General features: G+C 41.9%; 1 protein-coding gene across 1 annotated transcript in view; it reads left to right on the forward strand.

Annotated features, from left to right (window-relative positions):
• The window catches only part of LOC124796085 (peptidoglycan recognition protein 3-like), a 39759-nt gene extending 23822 nt beyond the window's left edge, over nt 1–15937 (forward strand). Inside the window, exons 2-3 of the mRNA XM_047260171.1 lie at nt 1736–1837; nt 15438–15937. Of these exons, the coding sequence (XP_047116127.1) occupies nt 1736–1837; nt 15438–15937 (602 nt within the window). The remainder of the gene's footprint in view (nt 1–1735; nt 1838–15437) is intronic.
• The last annotated feature ends 1125 nt before the right edge of the window (nt 15938–17062 follow it).

A 17062-nucleotide genomic window follows, 5' to 3' on the forward strand; every position in this document is an offset into this window, starting at 1 on the left:
GAGGATATAAAATGTAGACTGGCAATGGCAAGGAAAGCATTTCTGAAGAAGAGAAATTTGTTAACATCGCGTATAGGTTTAAGTATCAGGAATCGTTTCTGAAAGTATTTGTATGGAGTGTAGCCATGTATGGAAGTGAAACATGGACGATAAATAGTTTGGACAAGAAGAGAATAGAAGCTTTCGAAATGTGGTGCTACAGAAGAATGCTGAAGATTAGATGGGTAGATCATATAACTAATGAGGGGGTATTGAATAGGATTGGGGAGAAGAGAAGTTTGTGGCACAACGTGACTAGAAGAAGGGATCGGTTGGTAGGGCAGCGTGGAGGGTAAAAATCGTAGAGGGAGACCAAGAGATGAATGCACTAAGCAGATTCAGAAGGATGTAGGTTGCAGTAGGTACTGGGAGATGAAGAAGCTTGCACAGGATAGAGCAGCATGGAGAGCTGCATCAAACCAGTCTCAGTACTGAAGACCACAACAACAACAGTTTATACCTCAAAGAAACATACCGATCTCTGCATTTCAGTTACCTTGAAATGTTTTAACATGTTTTCCAGTTCTATCAAGTGTACTTATAAGAGATGTATCCAGCTAACTTGTGAACGTTTGATGAGAAGCTGCCATACTTGACCACTGTCCTATATGCTCCAGTCTGTTATGGGAATTTTTCTCCGCATCGTGCTCTATGTGCCAAACAATGGAAAATTTGACTGTGAGTAATAAAAGTGTGAGTGGCACATTCATAAATGGTAATTCAGTGCCTCGCTTCCCAGAACGTAATCTCAATAAATTATATCTCATGATATGCCTTTTCAAGAGCACATACAGATTATCACTCATAAAACCTATCAAAATTATGCTCTAGAATTCTGACCGAAGACCTCATAATTTGGTCCCTTCTCTCTCTCTAAACCAACCAACCACTAGAATACTGGGAAACGAGTTTTGCAAAATCTGGTACGTCAAACATATTTAGTCTATACTCGGCCAATTGTTAAGTATGAAAGTCACATGACACGAAAGCAGCGCATTTGCTACAGGAAATACTGAACTACAAAGACGCCTAAGTGAAAGTTTCATACTTTCTGCGATATGATTGGCGCTCTCGCACCTCATTTGTGTTTTTATGACAATATTTAGACAATATACACTCAAGATGATGTAATGTGAAGGCCTATACTATTACAAAACACAAACAGTTTCACTGTTTCGAAACAGCTTTTCGAAACATTGCATTGTACCGTTTCATTTGCTTCGAAACGTAACGTGTTTCAGTTTCTCCATCTCCAGTAGAGTGGTATCATGCGGGCATAAAGGGCCTCCCAGTAGGTGGCGCAATGCCGTCGCCTTGGAGGGATATTTAGCTGAAAAATGGGGTTTTATAGCCAAAAGAATGGGGAATAATATGGTCTATTGAAATCCTGAAAAACCAACCTCTTGTAAGAAAAAATATGTTGCATTACTTATTGAACACGTCTCGTATTTTATTAATCAATAATATTCAAGATGACTGTGCCTAATGGCAAGGTCATAGCAACTATGAACCTGTTCAACACAGCTACATCACAAACATTGAAGGTTAATATCTCATGAATTATACATTTCCATAACAAGTATGGTGGGTAGCAGAGTTCAAAACAAATATCGCATTCGATAATATCTGTGCTGAGATCTGTGTACTACTATGCAGTTACGGGTGTGATGTGACGAAGTGATCGTACGTGTTTCAGGTCTGCTGGACATGGACGTGGTGTCACGGGAAAAATGGCGGGCAAATCCGCCGGCAGCGCCAATCCCGAAGCTGGAGAGTCCTGTCCGGGTAGTTGTCATTTGTAAGTATAGCTCACTACCACAGCGAGTTGGTCCTGTAAGGAATGTTTTTATATACAATTCTACGAGTCTTAATATAAGAGGAAATCATTATGTTTCAACGACTGACAGTAATAGAGAAATACCTACTTCTCAGTAGATGGCGTTTCGCTTCGTTCTAAATTTTGTTCAAGACTAATAAATCAGAAAGCAAGCTACAACAACCCTACGGAACAAAATTTGAGTGTCTGTAGAGCTAACAGATTGTAGTTATCATGTTTAGCTTTGATATCAAAATTTGTCCAGCCTCCATAACCGAGGTTGTCTGCATGATCTTGCATGTAGAGGCGCTCAAATCGGAGGTAGGTAATTCGAACCCTGCTTGTGGAAGTAATTTAGGTGTTTGGTGGAAGGTACCTCAAACACTTTTAGTCACTCCCTTTCTTATTCCACTTCCATCTGGGGCGAGGGAAAAACAATTGTCTATATGCTTACGTGAGACTTGTGCTGATGTCAGTAGGATCGTTCTGCAGTCTATCGTAAATGCCGGTTCGCTATACGGTGTTTCGAGAAAAGGAGGCCTTACGCCCTCAATTCATTTCCATTTGAGTTCACGTAATATTTTCATAATATCTAAGTTCGAACTTAATGGTAAGAAATCTAGTAGCAGGCCTCTGAAATGCTTCCACATCTTTCTTTAAACTTATCTGGTAGGGATTCCACACGCTCGAGCAGAACTCGATACAGGGTCGGACTAGTGTTCTGTACGAAGTCTCCTTTATAGTACTGGCTCAGTAAACGACAGTCGACCATTCCCCATACCACAACTGACTGTATTCGTTGCATTTCACGTCGTTTTGCAGCGTTACACCCAGATTTTTAGTGTAAATGACTGTGTCAAGCAGCCCACCACTAATACTACTCGAACACTACAGTATTATGTTTTCTACTTGTCATTGTTAATTTATATTTTCCAACATTTAGAGTAAACTGTCGTTCATTACAGCAAACAGAAATTCCGTCCAAGTCATCCTGTGTTCTCCTATAGTCACTCGAAGACGCCACTTTTCCCGTGCACCACAGCGTCGTCAGCAAACAGTCGCAGATTGCTGCTCACCCTACCGTCACATTGTTTATCTACATAGAGAAAAAGAGCGCTTCTATCACACTTCCCTGCTACATTTCTGACGTTGCCTTTGCCTCTGATTGCCAACACTCGCCGTCCAGGACAACGTTCTCGGTTCTATCACTGAAAATGTTTTCAAGCCACGGTGTTCCGTAAAGTGACGGCTTCAGTTAAGTTGATCCAAATGAAGTTGAGCCAAATGAAGATGTTAAACAGGGTGGCCCCCTACACAGCACCAGTACTTAGTTTTACCTTGTTCTTTACACTCACCCATAACAACACATACTCAACTCCACACCATACGAGCACTCAACACACTCATCCATATGACAACGCAAAAAACAAACCACCTCCAGCAGAATCTTGCCTGAATCTGTACTTTTTCAAACATTTCTTCGTTTTGAAGTGAAAATTATTCCTGTATTTGCCTCAATTAATGTAGGGAAACCACAAAAAACCTAAACTGTGATGACTGGAAGAATAATGGAGCCACCACCCTCCGAATACAGGGCCACCCTGTATATAACAGTCCAACCTCATTCGGTTACTGCCTGGTGTAAATTACTGTCTTTGAAATAAGTTATTTAATAATATAAAAGCCCAGTGCTGCACTTATCATTCGTTTATTGCTCGCATCACTACACACCCTATCATACACACAGTATGTTTCGTAATTTAACACTACTCACACTACAAAATATATATATATATATATATATATATATATATATATATATATATATATATATATATATACCCATAGTGCTCAGAGCCAATTGAACCATTTTATACATATAATGATTCCAAAGTATATGTGCATATTTATATTACATGCGCTGCCCACAATTCCCCTGCACGGTCTGCCTTATCATTGCCGGCAACCAGATCGTCCATTGAAACAGTTTATGATAGTTTCCTGCAATTGAGCAGATACTGGTGGTCTTGAGGTTCACCGCATTCACACAGTTCGTCCCCTGGGATGTATCCCCATGTCTTCATGTTCACCTTACACCAAGATACTCCAGTTCTCAGTCTACTGAGCGTCTTCCATGTCTCGTATGGGAGATGCTATCGTAATAGTCAGAGAGTGCCTTAAGGCCGGTTGTGAGTTTTCCTTCCACCTCCTCAAAAGTTCTACCTTGCGCAGCAGGTGCTGTTTCATCTGGATAAATGAACGATCATGTGACAGGGCTAACTGGCTGGTCATTAGTGTAAATATTAAACAACAGTGGGGCTAGCACACTTCCTTGGAGAATACCATTTCTCTGTGTCAGGATCATAGAGAGGTGATGTTTGGTTTCCATTTTATGTAGCCAGTTCATATCTGCCCGTCTGAAAAATTGAGCCAGAATCCCTCTATGAAGAGTGAAGAAACGCATGCTCAGATAGAGGATAAGGTGTTAGTATTTTAACACTTCGTAGTTTGGGTGTAAGGTTTTCCAGAAAAGAAGGAATGGAAAAAAGCAAGTGTAAAAGTAGTATGTAAACTGATAGCTATTTTGTTATTATTATTATTATTATTTACTTGTGTTAAAATTTTAAGCAAATACTTACTCTTGTTACTTACGTAGTCATTTACTGAATAGAATGTGATATTGCAGTGTCTGAGTTGTTTAGAAGTACGGTGCCATGAGGCGACTACAGCCGTTATAAAATACATTAAATGTACTCGCAGTTGCGAGTATCAACAACAATCAGCTGAATAATGGAAATCCAGGTTCGAGTCCCAATCGGGCACAGTTTTCATTGCTATTCCATTGTATAGCTGATGGTTGTCCATATTCACAACTGCGAATACGTTTCATGTATAGAATGTATTGCTTAATAGGTACCTTTCAACTGCCTTCTTAAATAAGTTGGTTTTATCAATCTTTTGAAACTTCTTGGAGAATACATTGTACAGTTTTATTCTTGGTACAAAATATTTTAAGTTTTATGTTCATTGTTTCTTAGTAAATGTAATTTCAGTCTAGATCTTGTTCCATGCGCGTGAACGGAGCTGTTAGTACTCGCGTAACATTGCTATATGTGAGCACATGGTCTAGCTAAACTCTACTACTACTTTTGGTAACGAACTCTATGTTTGGTAACGGAGAATTTGGCTTTTCAATCACAGAAAAAGTACTCCGATGTAGAATGGAATAAGATAATATAATTACATTTAAACTAACATACAGGTAGCCATCGAAGTGCTGTAATGCAAATATATCTTCAGTGGCCCTAACAGATGGAAACTATTGCTTGTCAAAATACAGCTGTTTGGAAGACATCACTGCAGTTTTTCAGATGGGAGTTATTTGATCATTTTTCCTGCTGCTCCAACTGTGGTTACTTTCTGCAAAAGCCAAAGTTCCTAGCTAGAGTCGCAGCCCGGGAAAAAGTGGTCGCCCGTCAGCAAGTTTCGTTATAATGTACACACTAGGGCAGACTGAAAGATCCATCCCGGAAACCACCAAGAGCATGTGGCTTAGCTAATCTTTGCCACACCATTTTCAGCAGATTTACTTAATCAACAAAAAATACAGTGTATCTTCAGCGGGAACTGTAAGAGGAGAAGAATTTCACTGGTAGATTTATAGTTTGAAGAATTAATGGAAGGTATATGGGGCAGATTATGACATTTTGTGAAAATAGATGGACCACTAAGTCAGCAGGACTAGGATAAGAAAAGTAACCGCACAATACCTTTTGTAAACAATCTTTCCGGTATGTAACTGAAGCCTGCAAGTTCAGTTGGCATTTTTACGGTATTGTTGTCAGCCAACCAGTCATGAAACGTCTTCTAGATTAATTTGTATAGTTAGGGATGGCAAGAACGATGCTATACCATAATGAACACAAGTTATCTAATAACAAAAATTTATGTGTTATAAAATATTTCTATGTATTTTGCGCAGTAAAAACTGACAGTGCATACAAAGAAATCACGTTGATTTGACGGTGTCAGTAGCCAATTATCAGTCAACTTTCAGGTGTTAATTGCATCTTCCTTAGAGGTAACAAATATTCAGTTCAAAGATACTGAAGATTAATTGTGGTTTCCGACTAATTACGAATTACATTTCTGACATATGAAAATATATAATCAATTTTGACTTTTGACCTGTGTAGTTCTCATGCTTCATGGATGTACAGAAAACAGTTACCCTTCTCTTGGATGTACAAATGAACGTTACGCTACACAGACAATAACAAAACAATGTCTACAGACTGATACTTTTTGAAAACTAGTAACTCACTAAACAGATCCAAATAACACTACAGTAAAAATACAGAGATAAAAACCAAAACTTTACTATTTTCAGAGCTACTTAATGTTGAACCCATATTTGTTGGCACACAATTACCGTGATCATGAAGATCGCTAGATACGGCAATCAGGCATCATCACTCTCTCCATCTGCTCCGCATTCCAGCTGAGTGAATACAGCCCCTCCTTTCCATAAAATTCTGTAGGATTAATTTTCTTTTTTTAAAAAAAAGGATTTAATTCTGAATATCTGAGTTTAAAAATATGTAAAATTTCTAAAAATGCTCACTAATTTTTGGATTAATGTCAGCCACGGTACTTTTTTATTCGTATGTATTCCCGAATTACCGACATCATATAGCATTCTTAATGCCCATAACTTACCTTTTTGGGATCAGTAACAATAACAGCTGAAACAAATGTGCCCATACTACACAGAATTCCCAAAATGCAACTGCTTACATAGTTCTATAAATTTTCACAGCACGCCATCACATTCTATAACTGTAATATGAAACGTTATAAATCTGCTATGTGTGGCAATTGCAACAAAATGCTTCTCACTATACAACATGTTGGAAGAGTTTGAAATTTTTGAGATCCTCTACAAAGGAGTAAGCTATACGAGCAGGTCTGTACCTTCAGAAGTCATCATGGAATTTCATACCATTTTCCAAAGACTGTAAACTGCTACTTTGTGGAGCCACATTTGAGATGTGCCGCCTACGGTAACTGAGGCAAGCACATGGCTAGTAAAATAAAAACAGCTACAGTAGCAGAGAGAGTGCCAGGACAGGGAAAGGAATCGCACAGTACAACTTCAGAGTAATTGGCGTCACATGATGTTGAACCCTGGTAGACGGGGATTGGATCCCATTTGTTGACAGTCACTGGTCATGACTCAGCTTTCGGTCCTCATGTTGAAGCAGTGTTTCCATTCCCTTTACTTGAATGCAAACACTGATTACAAGCTCTGCGTATGTTAAGAGTTTAGTCCACTACACAACCTCCTGGTTCTCTCCTGTTACACAACGAATTAACACTGTGAAATACTAAATATATTATAAACTGGATGACCATCGGTATGTATGTATATATGTACACGTATCTACGTATGTATGTTCCATATCACGTAAACACTGGACCGATTTCAACAAAACTTGGTACAGATATCACGTGCCGTCTCAAAAGAATCGCTGTGGAGGCGAGAGCCACCTAGCTATCAAAAAGGTGGGGGCGGAAAATCAGTGTAGCCCAAGACACGCGAAGACCCGTAATTTCATCGCCCAATATTTCCGAATAAGACCACTTAGCGATTTGCAACAAACATTACAGACAATTTCAAGCCTTAACGAAAATTTTCTCGCTGGCAACTCTCTCAAAACGATGACCGGGAAAAAATTTCCCACTTATCACGTTTTCACTGTTCATGTAATAATACTGCCGCATGAAGCACGACGTTTCATTTCAGTACTTCTTTACTACTTATGCATGACATATTATGTAGACAGTATTCAGAGTTACCACTGAACGTACCAACTACATCAGACCATTCTACGACACTTAGTTCACGAGATAAGACATCTTAAATACTGAGATGCATGAAAAACTGTTACATTATGTACTACGTTTTAATTTATTATTTTTTTTACTGTTAAATCTATTCACAACATATTTCGTAGGCGGCAAAATTGATGTGAAGGTCGATGGCAGCATGTCATGACCTCACAGAAATGCAGGATGCTTTTCGATCAGTACCCGTGGGATTTTCAGTGGGATGATAGAGACTAACACAAGTGGGGTGGTTGTAGAAATCTGGAACATGCTATAATAATTAGTACTAGAATAGGTTAGTAAATAACTTTTATCTAAATTTGTCCTGTTACTGCACTCCAGGAACATAACTAATAACAACTATCTTTCTTGAATACAAATGACTCGTTAACAAACATTAACTGGATTATACAACAAGCAAGATAATACAGTTCTGGTATTACGCGCGTAATACATGCGCGAACTAGAGGCTGCGAACCTAGCGAGCTGAAGGCTATTCTAATCTGACTTCGCTCACGACCGGTGCAATCTGCGAGTCTCTGTCCGTGTCATACCGCGGCGCTGCAAGCGCCAGCGAGTCCAGAGAGGTTGCAAGTGCTGGACCGCTATCGATTATCGCAACCTCTAGTGTGGTGTCTAAGGTTGACACCACAAAAATTATGTCAATGTAGGACACGTAGTTATGGAGGTATGATGTCACACCCACCAAAATGGCTGAAAACGAAACTGCAGGGCGAAATTCGATACGTATATAGTGAAATGTGTCCACTAATACGTGTGAAATTTGTTAAATACATGTCAAATGTGTTTAAAATGTGCATACGTGGGCAAAGCCTTGGTAAATAGCTCGTCCTAAAGCCCTAGAACGATTCAATCAAATTTAATACAAATATTCGTTACGATATGCAAAGAAATACGGTGGAAGTAAGACACTGCATTGAAGACACATAACGTGTATCCACAGGACATGGGGCTTGTAACTGAATAAGTGTCATGATCATCTCTCTATTGGTAAAAGATTCCGAAATAGTCCCCCACTCGGATCTCTGAGAGGGGACTGCCGAGGGTTAGGTGACCATGAGGAAAGGCATGAATAACCAACGAACGGGTGACGTTTTAAAAGTCTGGGCGTGGAATGTCAGGAACTTGAATATGGCAGAGAAACTAGAAAATCTGAAAAGGGAAATGCAAAGGCTCAATCTAGGTATAGTAGGGGTCAATGAAGTGAAACTGTAAGACGACAAGGATTTCTGATCAGATGAGTGAAGGGTAATATCATCAGCAGCGGAAAATGGTATAACGTGAGTAGGATTTGTTATGAATATGAAGGTAGGGCGGAGGGTCTGTTACTGTGAACAGATCAGTGATAGGTTTATTCTTATCAGAATCGACAGCAACCAACACCGACAACGATAGATCTGGTACACATGCCGACATCGCAAGCTGAAGATGAAGAGATAGAGAAAGTATATGAGGATACTGAAAGGGTAATAGAGTACACAAAGAGAGATGAAAATCTAACAGTGATGGGAGACTGGAATGATGTTGCAGGGGAAGTGTTCAAATGTGTGTGAAATCTTATGGGACTTAAGTGCGAAGGTCATCAGTCCCTAAGCTTACATACTACTTAAACTAAATTATCCTAAGGACAAACACACACCCTCATGCCTGAGGGTGGACTCGAACCTCCGCCGGGACCAGCCGCACAGTCCATGACTGCAGCGCCCTCGACCGCTCGGCTAATCCCGCGCGGCTTGTAGGGGAAGGAGTAGAACAAAAGGTTACAGGAGAGTATGGGCTTGGGACAACGAATGAGAGAGGAGAAACACTAACTGAGTTCCATAATAATTTCAGCTAGTAATAACGAATAATCCGTTCAAGAATCACAAGAGGAGGAGGTATACATGGAAAAGGCCGGGTGATATAGCAAGATTTCAGTTAGATTGCATCATGGTCAGACTGAGGTTCCGAAATCAGATACTGGATTGTAAGGCGCGCTCAGGAGCAGTTGTAGACTCAGATCACACTGCAGTAGTGATGAAGAGTAGGATGAAAGTTAAGAGCTTTGTCAGGAAGAATCAATATGACAAGAAGAGGGATACGGAAGTACTAAGGAATGACGAGATACGGTTGAAGTTCTCTAAGGCTATAGATAAAGCAATAAAGAACAATTGAAGAGGAATGTACATCACTAAAAACGAAATCGCAGAAGTTGGAAAGAAAAACGGAGATACAAAGAAGGTAACGCGAAGAACCATGGGTAACAGAAGGAATACTTCTGTCGATCGATGAAGGAAGAAAGCAAAAAACGTTCAGGGAAATTCAGGAATACAGGATGTGCAGAGAAGCTAAGACGAAATGCTCCATGAAAAATGTAAATAAATCGAAAAAGAAATGATTGTCGGAAGTATTGACACAGCATATAGGAAAGTCAAACAACCTTCGGTGAATTTAAAAGCAAGAGTGGCAACATTAAGAGTGCAATGGGAATTTCATAATTAAATGCAGAGGAGGGATGTAGATAGGTGGAAAGAGTACATTGAAGGCCTCTATGTGGGGAAAGATTTGTCTGATGTGATAGAAGAAACACGATTCGATATAGAAGAGATGGGGGACCCAGCCAGGATTTAAGACAACTTGGTGGCAGAAGGGATGGATAAAATTCCATCAGAATTTCTAAAATCATTGGGGGACGTGGCAAAAAAACCACTTTTCACGTTGGTGTGTAGAATGTATGAGTCTGGCGACATACCATCTGACTTTCTTATAAATATCATCCACACAATTCCTAAGACTGCAAGACCTAATACGTGCGTGAATTACTGCAGAATCATCTTAACATCTCATGCATCCAAGTTACTTACTAGAATAATATATGGAAGAATGGAAAAGAAAATTGAGGATGTGTTTGATGGCTATCACTTTGTCTTTAGGAAAAGTAAAGGTATGAGAGAGGCAATTCTGGGATTGCGGTTAATAAAGTAAGCAAGACTAAAGGACTTGTCGTCCTAGAAAAAGCGTTCGACAATGTAGAATGGTGCAACATATTCGATATTCTGAGAAAAATAGGGGTAAGCTATAGGGAGAGGCGGGTCACATAAAATACGTACAACAGCCAGGATGGAATAATAAGAGTGGATGAACAAGAACGAAGTGTTCGGATTAAAAGGGGTGTAAGACAGGTATATAGTCTTTCGCCCTTTTGTTCAATCTGTACATAGAAGAAACAATGGTGGAAATAAAAGACAGGTACAGGAGTGGAATTAAAATTGAAGGTGAAAGGATATCAATGATACGATTCGCTGATGACATTGCTATCCTGAAGGAAATTGAAGGAGAATTACATGATCTGCTGAACGGAATAAACAGTCTAGTGAGCACAGAATATGGACTGAGAGTGAATCGAAGAAAGACGAAGCTGATGAGAAGCGGCAGAAATGATAACAGCGCGAAACTTAACATCAGGCCATGAAGTAGATGAATTAAGGAATTCTGCTACTTAGGCTGCAAATAACAGTGACTGAAATCAAAAGCAGACTAGCAGTGACAAAAAGGGTACTCCTGGACAAGAGAAGTCTAATAGTATGAAAGATAGGATTTAATTTGAGGAGGAAATTTCTGAGAATGTACGTCTGAAGCACAGCATTGTATGGTAGTGAAACATGGACTGTGGGGAAACCGGAACAGAAGAGAATCGAAGCATTTGAGATATTGTACTAAAGACTAATGTTGAAAATTAGGTGGACTGATAAGGTGAGGAATTAGGAGGATCTCCACAAAATCGGAGGAAAGGAGTATGTGGAAAACACTGACAAGGAGAAGGGTCAGGATGATAGGATATCTGTTAATACGTCATGGAATGATTTCCATGATACTACTAGATGGTGTTGTTGAAGGCAAAAAATGCAAAAATGGTTCAAATGGCTCTGAGCACTATGGGACTTAACATCTGTGGTCATCAGTCCCCTAGAACTTAGAACTACTTAAACCTAACTAACCTAAGGACATCGCACACATCCATGCCCGAGTCAGGATTCGAACCTGCGGCCGTAGCAGTCGCGCGGCTCCCAACTGAGCGCCTAGAACCGCGAGACCACCGCGGCCGGCGCAAAAAGTGCAGCGGAAGACAGAGATTGAAATATTAGGTCTACAACTTTGCTTCCGCCGTTTTGCAGTAGCGGAAAGTGGGGTTCAGATGGTTGTTTCAAATGGCTCTGAGCACTATGGGACTTAACTTCTGAGGTCATCAGTTCCCTAGAACTTAGAACTACTTAAACCTAACTAACCTAAGGTCATCACATACATCCATGCCCGAGGCAGGATTCGAACCTGCGACCGTAGCGGTCGTGCGGTTCCAGACTGTAGCGCCTAGAACCGCTCGGCCACTTCGGCCGGCCAGGTAGTTGGTCACAGGTGTAATATTATAAGCTTATGCATCTGTAAACATAATTCCATAAAAATGTTAGTCGATTTGTGATTGCATCATAAGGTTATTCTCGCTTAAGTACGTAAACTTACGTACCCATTTCTCGCCATTTGCGGGAAGTTTTAATTTTCTGCTTTAACATGAAGAAATCTGAGGCTGTGGCTCTTAAAATGCTGGGTAAGACCAATGGTGAGGGAACTATTTGTGGAAGAACGTGCAGAGAATGTTTTCAACGCCTTAAGAACGGTGATTTTGAAGTCGAAGACCGGCATGGCGGGGGAAGACAGAACGTTTTCGTAGCTACTGAAACAGACGAAGACAGTCACAGGACATCACTATCGAAAGCAATTCTTGCGTTAGAACCCAGCAAAGAAACACAAACGGCTACAACACAGCGATAGACACGTAAAGGTAATTTTGCAGCAGGTCAGTGCTCGACCCCATGTCGCAAGACCCTTCAAAACACGGAAACGTTGAAATTAGAAGTCCTATCCTTCCTGCCATATTCTACATACGTTGCTCTCTCTGATTACCATCTTTATCGATCAGTGGCATACAGTCTGGCTGACCAGCACTTCCGATCATATGAACAAGTGCAAAATTGAATCGACTCATGGATCCTCACAGAAGACGCCCTGTTCGTCAGCCATGGGATTCGTGTGCTATTCGAAAGATGGGAGAATGTAGTCGCCAGTGATGGGTAATACTATGAATCTAATTTCTTTGTAAGTTTTTCACAATAAAGCAGCGAACTTCGAGAAAAAACGGCGGAAGCAAAGTTGTAGACGTAGTACATACAGCAAATAACTGAGGATGTAGGTTGCATGTGATTCTCTGGGATGAAGAAGTTGGATCAGGAGAGGAATTCCTGGCAGGCCACATGAAGTCAGTCAGAAGACTAACGACAAAAAAAATACCAGCCTCCTATTGGAACGGGGGTGATAATACGGAGAAAGGAATGCGTAGGAGGTGTTGGACAGATATAGGGGACAGGCAGAGGGGTAATGTTCATAGAGAGGGGGAGTGACAGGTGGACAGAGAAAGAGGAAGAGATGGTCAGATACTGCGGGGAAGAAGAGACAGAAGAAAGGCAGGAGGAGATGAGCAGAAAGATGGAGAGGAGGGAATGGACAGAAAGAGGGAATGAGGAAGGCAGACAGAGAGAGAAAAGGAAAAGGTAGAGAATGAGAGTAGGCAGCAGAAGATGGAGAGGGAGGAGGAGGTGATGGACAGGAAAAGAGGGTAGGAGGAGACTGATAAAGAGAGGTGGAGGAGGAAATGAACAGAAGGGGAAGGGGGAGACGGATAGAGGTGAAGGAGCAGATAGAGGGGGGGGGGGATAGGCAGGGGGGGCAGAGATAGGCGACTAACAGAGGAGCAGGTGGAGGTGGACAAAGAGCAGGGGGTGGGTAAAGTGGACAGAAAAAAGGCAGTAATAGATGGATAGAGAGGCGTGGAAGGAAGATGGCTGGCTCTGAGCACTATGGGACTTAACATCTACGGTCATCAGTCCCCTAGAACTTAGAACTACTTAAACCTAACTAACCTAAGGACAGCACACAACACCCAGCCATCACGAGGCAGAGAAAATACCTGACCCCGCCGGGAATCGAACCCGGGAACCCGGGCGTGGGAAGCGAGAACGCTACCGCACGACCACGAGATGCGGGCTGGAAGGAAGAGATCGACTAATAGAAGACTGGAATAAATACACACCTGGACAACGCCAGGTAGTCAACTACTCCTTGATTAAAGCCCAAGTGCTTCGTGATGTTAAGAGAAATCTAGCCAGAGACAAACACCAGTATAGTTCATAGCGTAGCCAGCTTTTATCTTGTAAGCATATTGACTCAATACGGCATTGGCTTGCTGTTGCTGTGTAAGCTGCCTTACCGGCTTTCGAGACCACGTGATCACGCCAAGTGACGCGATGTGGCGGAGGAAGGTGTATGTGCAGCAAGTTGTGGTATGCTCGCAGCCTGCTGCACGTACGGGCAACACCGACTCAAAGGAAGGCCTCGGCGCTTGTTCGTGACGTCACGTCAGCTAGGCACGGCGAACGCCACGTCTGTTGCAGGCATACTCATAATGGTGGTGTCTCCCTCTCTGACACAGAAAAATGTGAAACTATTGGCGGTAGTTGACCAACACACATTGTTCTGAGAGATTTCTGCAATCAATTAATTGTGCAATTCATTAAACTTCTTAACAAATAGTGTACTCCTGAACTTAAATTTCCCCCTGTTTTAAGGATTCACATACAAAAACAACTTCATGGTCCAGCAGCAACAGAATTCGTGCTTCTTTACCTTATTTGTAAATCTGAGGAAGTTACGTTTGTACTGGGTTGCTTTTACAAGAAACTGTGAACATAATGGTGCTCTTCTATAGGAATCTTGGTTGACTATGGGATGAGGAGCACTGATTGTTAACGAAACATCTTGCGATTGTACACGTTGGAGGAGGGGGTGGGGGACAGAAGAAGAGGCAAAAGAGAGATACTTGTTTTATCAAATAAATTTTTTTATCGTATAAAGTTTCTCCTTTCAGTTGTAAGAGGGGAATATTTATCTTTTGTAATGTGCATGTTTAAAAAAGTTTAAGCTCAGCAGTATTTTCGATGTATGAAGCTATTTTGTTTCCTGTTTAGAATTCCTTTCGTTGAAAACGACTGTAATATAATGACTGGCAACAGTTGGACATTTACACATGTAAATTAGTTCACATTTCCAGCGGCGATGTCAAACGAAAATAAATAAATAAATAAATAAAAGAAACGAGTTCACTGTAAGGGGGTTGGGGTAAGTTTCGATAACAAAATGGATCAAGTAAATATAGTTACTTGAATGTACAATTTCCGAAGTTTGCAATGGGGCAAAGCATCTTCTCATATTGATCTACGTTTGTTTCGACAGGATTAAGTAATACAGAACTATGATCTTCATTTGTAGCTTTACGATAGTAAGGAAATCTTTCATCTAAATAATCCTGCAGAATCCAGAACAATACCAAACATGTTTTCCAAAAATAAGAGATTTATATTGATAAGCACGCCCAGGCGTTTCTGCCTGCAACAGACCTGGCGTTCGCCGTGCCTAGCTGACGTGACGTCACCAAGAAGCGCCGAGGCCTTCTTTTGAGTCGGTGTTGGTACAGGGCGCCGCCACTTGTGGAAACTAGGGAATTGTCTCTCGGAGACACTGGCTGCAGCATTCCAAACACAAACCCACCATTCAAAAAGTACTGATTTTATGCATATTGCCACAGGCCACACGGGGACGACGGCACGTACGAGCGTGGAGCGTGAGCGTCGTCAGATGCGCAGCCTGCAGGACTTCGAGGTACACTGCCGCGGACGGGCTGACCTGCCGTTCAACTTCGTGCTGGCGCCGTCTGGTGCCGTATACGAGGGCCGCGGCTGGACGCTGGCGGCAGACCTCAGACTTCTGGGTCGAGACCTGGAGTTGGAGCTTCCAGACGATGGCAATGGCCGCCGCTGCCTGGCCGTGGCGCTGCTGGGCACCTTCTGCAGACGCCTGCCGGCGCCGCCAGCGCTGGACGCTTTGCCCTACCTGCTGGCCGAGGCGGAGCGCAGAGGGGTGTTGGCGCATGACTACCGCGTCGTGGGCCACTGCCAGCTGGCGGCCACCAGCAGTCCGGGCGGCGCGCTCTTCTCGCTCCTCAAGACGTGGCCGCGCTGGACCGACCGGCCGTTTGACGACGGGGATCACGACGCTGATGAAAGCGACAGCGCCCCAGGGCGCTAACTGTCAGCACGATCTCATTTTGCCAGAACAGGCAATTATGCACGTCTCCAAAAAATTGCACTCTGGCCAGTAAAATTATGGTATTTCGCTGGTAGAGTCCCATTAGACAAGACTGTTCTGTCACCGGTAATATGAAAGACAGGGGAGTTGCCTTCAGAAATAATTTATTACAGCCACAGTCTGGAACACGAGACAATTGTTGTTGTTGTTGCGGTCTTCAGTCCTGAGACTGGTTTGATGCAGCTCTCCATGCTACTTTATCCTGTGCAAGCTTCTTCATCTACCAGTACCTACTGCAACCTACATCCTCCTGAATCTGCTTAGCGTGTTCATCTCTTGGTCTCCCTCTACGATTTTTACCCTCCTCGCTGCCCTACAATACTAAATTGGTGATCCCTTGATGCCTCAGAACATGTCCTACCAACCGATCCCTTCTTCTAGTCAAGTTGTGCCACAAACTCCTCTTCTCCCCAACCCTGTTCAATACCTCCTCATTAGTTATGTGATCCACCCATCTAATCCTTAGCATTCTTTTGTAGCACCACATTTCGAAAGCTTCTATTCTCTTTTTGTCCGAACTATTTATAGTCCATGTTTCACTTCCATACATGGCTACGCTCCACACAAATACTTTCAGAAACGACTTCCTGACACTTAAGTCTATACTCGATGTTAACAAATTTTTCTTCTTCAGAAACGCTTTCCTTGCCACTCCCAGTCTATATTTTATATCCTCTCTACTTCGACCATCATCAGTTATTTTGCTCCCCAGTAGCAAAACTCCTTTACTACTTTAAGAGTCTCATTTCCTAATCTAATTCCCTATCACATGACTTAATTCGACTACATTCCATGATCCTCGTTTTGCTTTTGTTGATGTTCATCTTGTATCCTCCCTTCAAGACACTATCCATTCCGTTCAACTGCTCTTCCAAGTCCTTTGCTGTCTCTGACAGAATCACAATGTCATCGGCGAACCTTAAAGTTTTTATTTCTTCTTCATGGATTTTAATACCTACTCTGAATTTTTCTTTTGTTTCTTTACTGCTTGCTCAATACACAGATTGAATAACATTGGGGAGAGGCTACAACCCTGTCTCACTCCCTTCCCAACCACTGCTTCCC

The sequence above is a fragment of the Schistocerca piceifrons genome, chromosome 4 (assembly GCF_021461385.2).
Source record: "Schistocerca piceifrons isolate TAMUIC-IGC-003096 chromosome 4, iqSchPice1.1, whole genome shotgun sequence".
NCBI classification, from domain to species: domain Eukaryota; kingdom Metazoa; phylum Arthropoda; class Insecta; order Orthoptera; family Acrididae; genus Schistocerca; species Schistocerca piceifrons.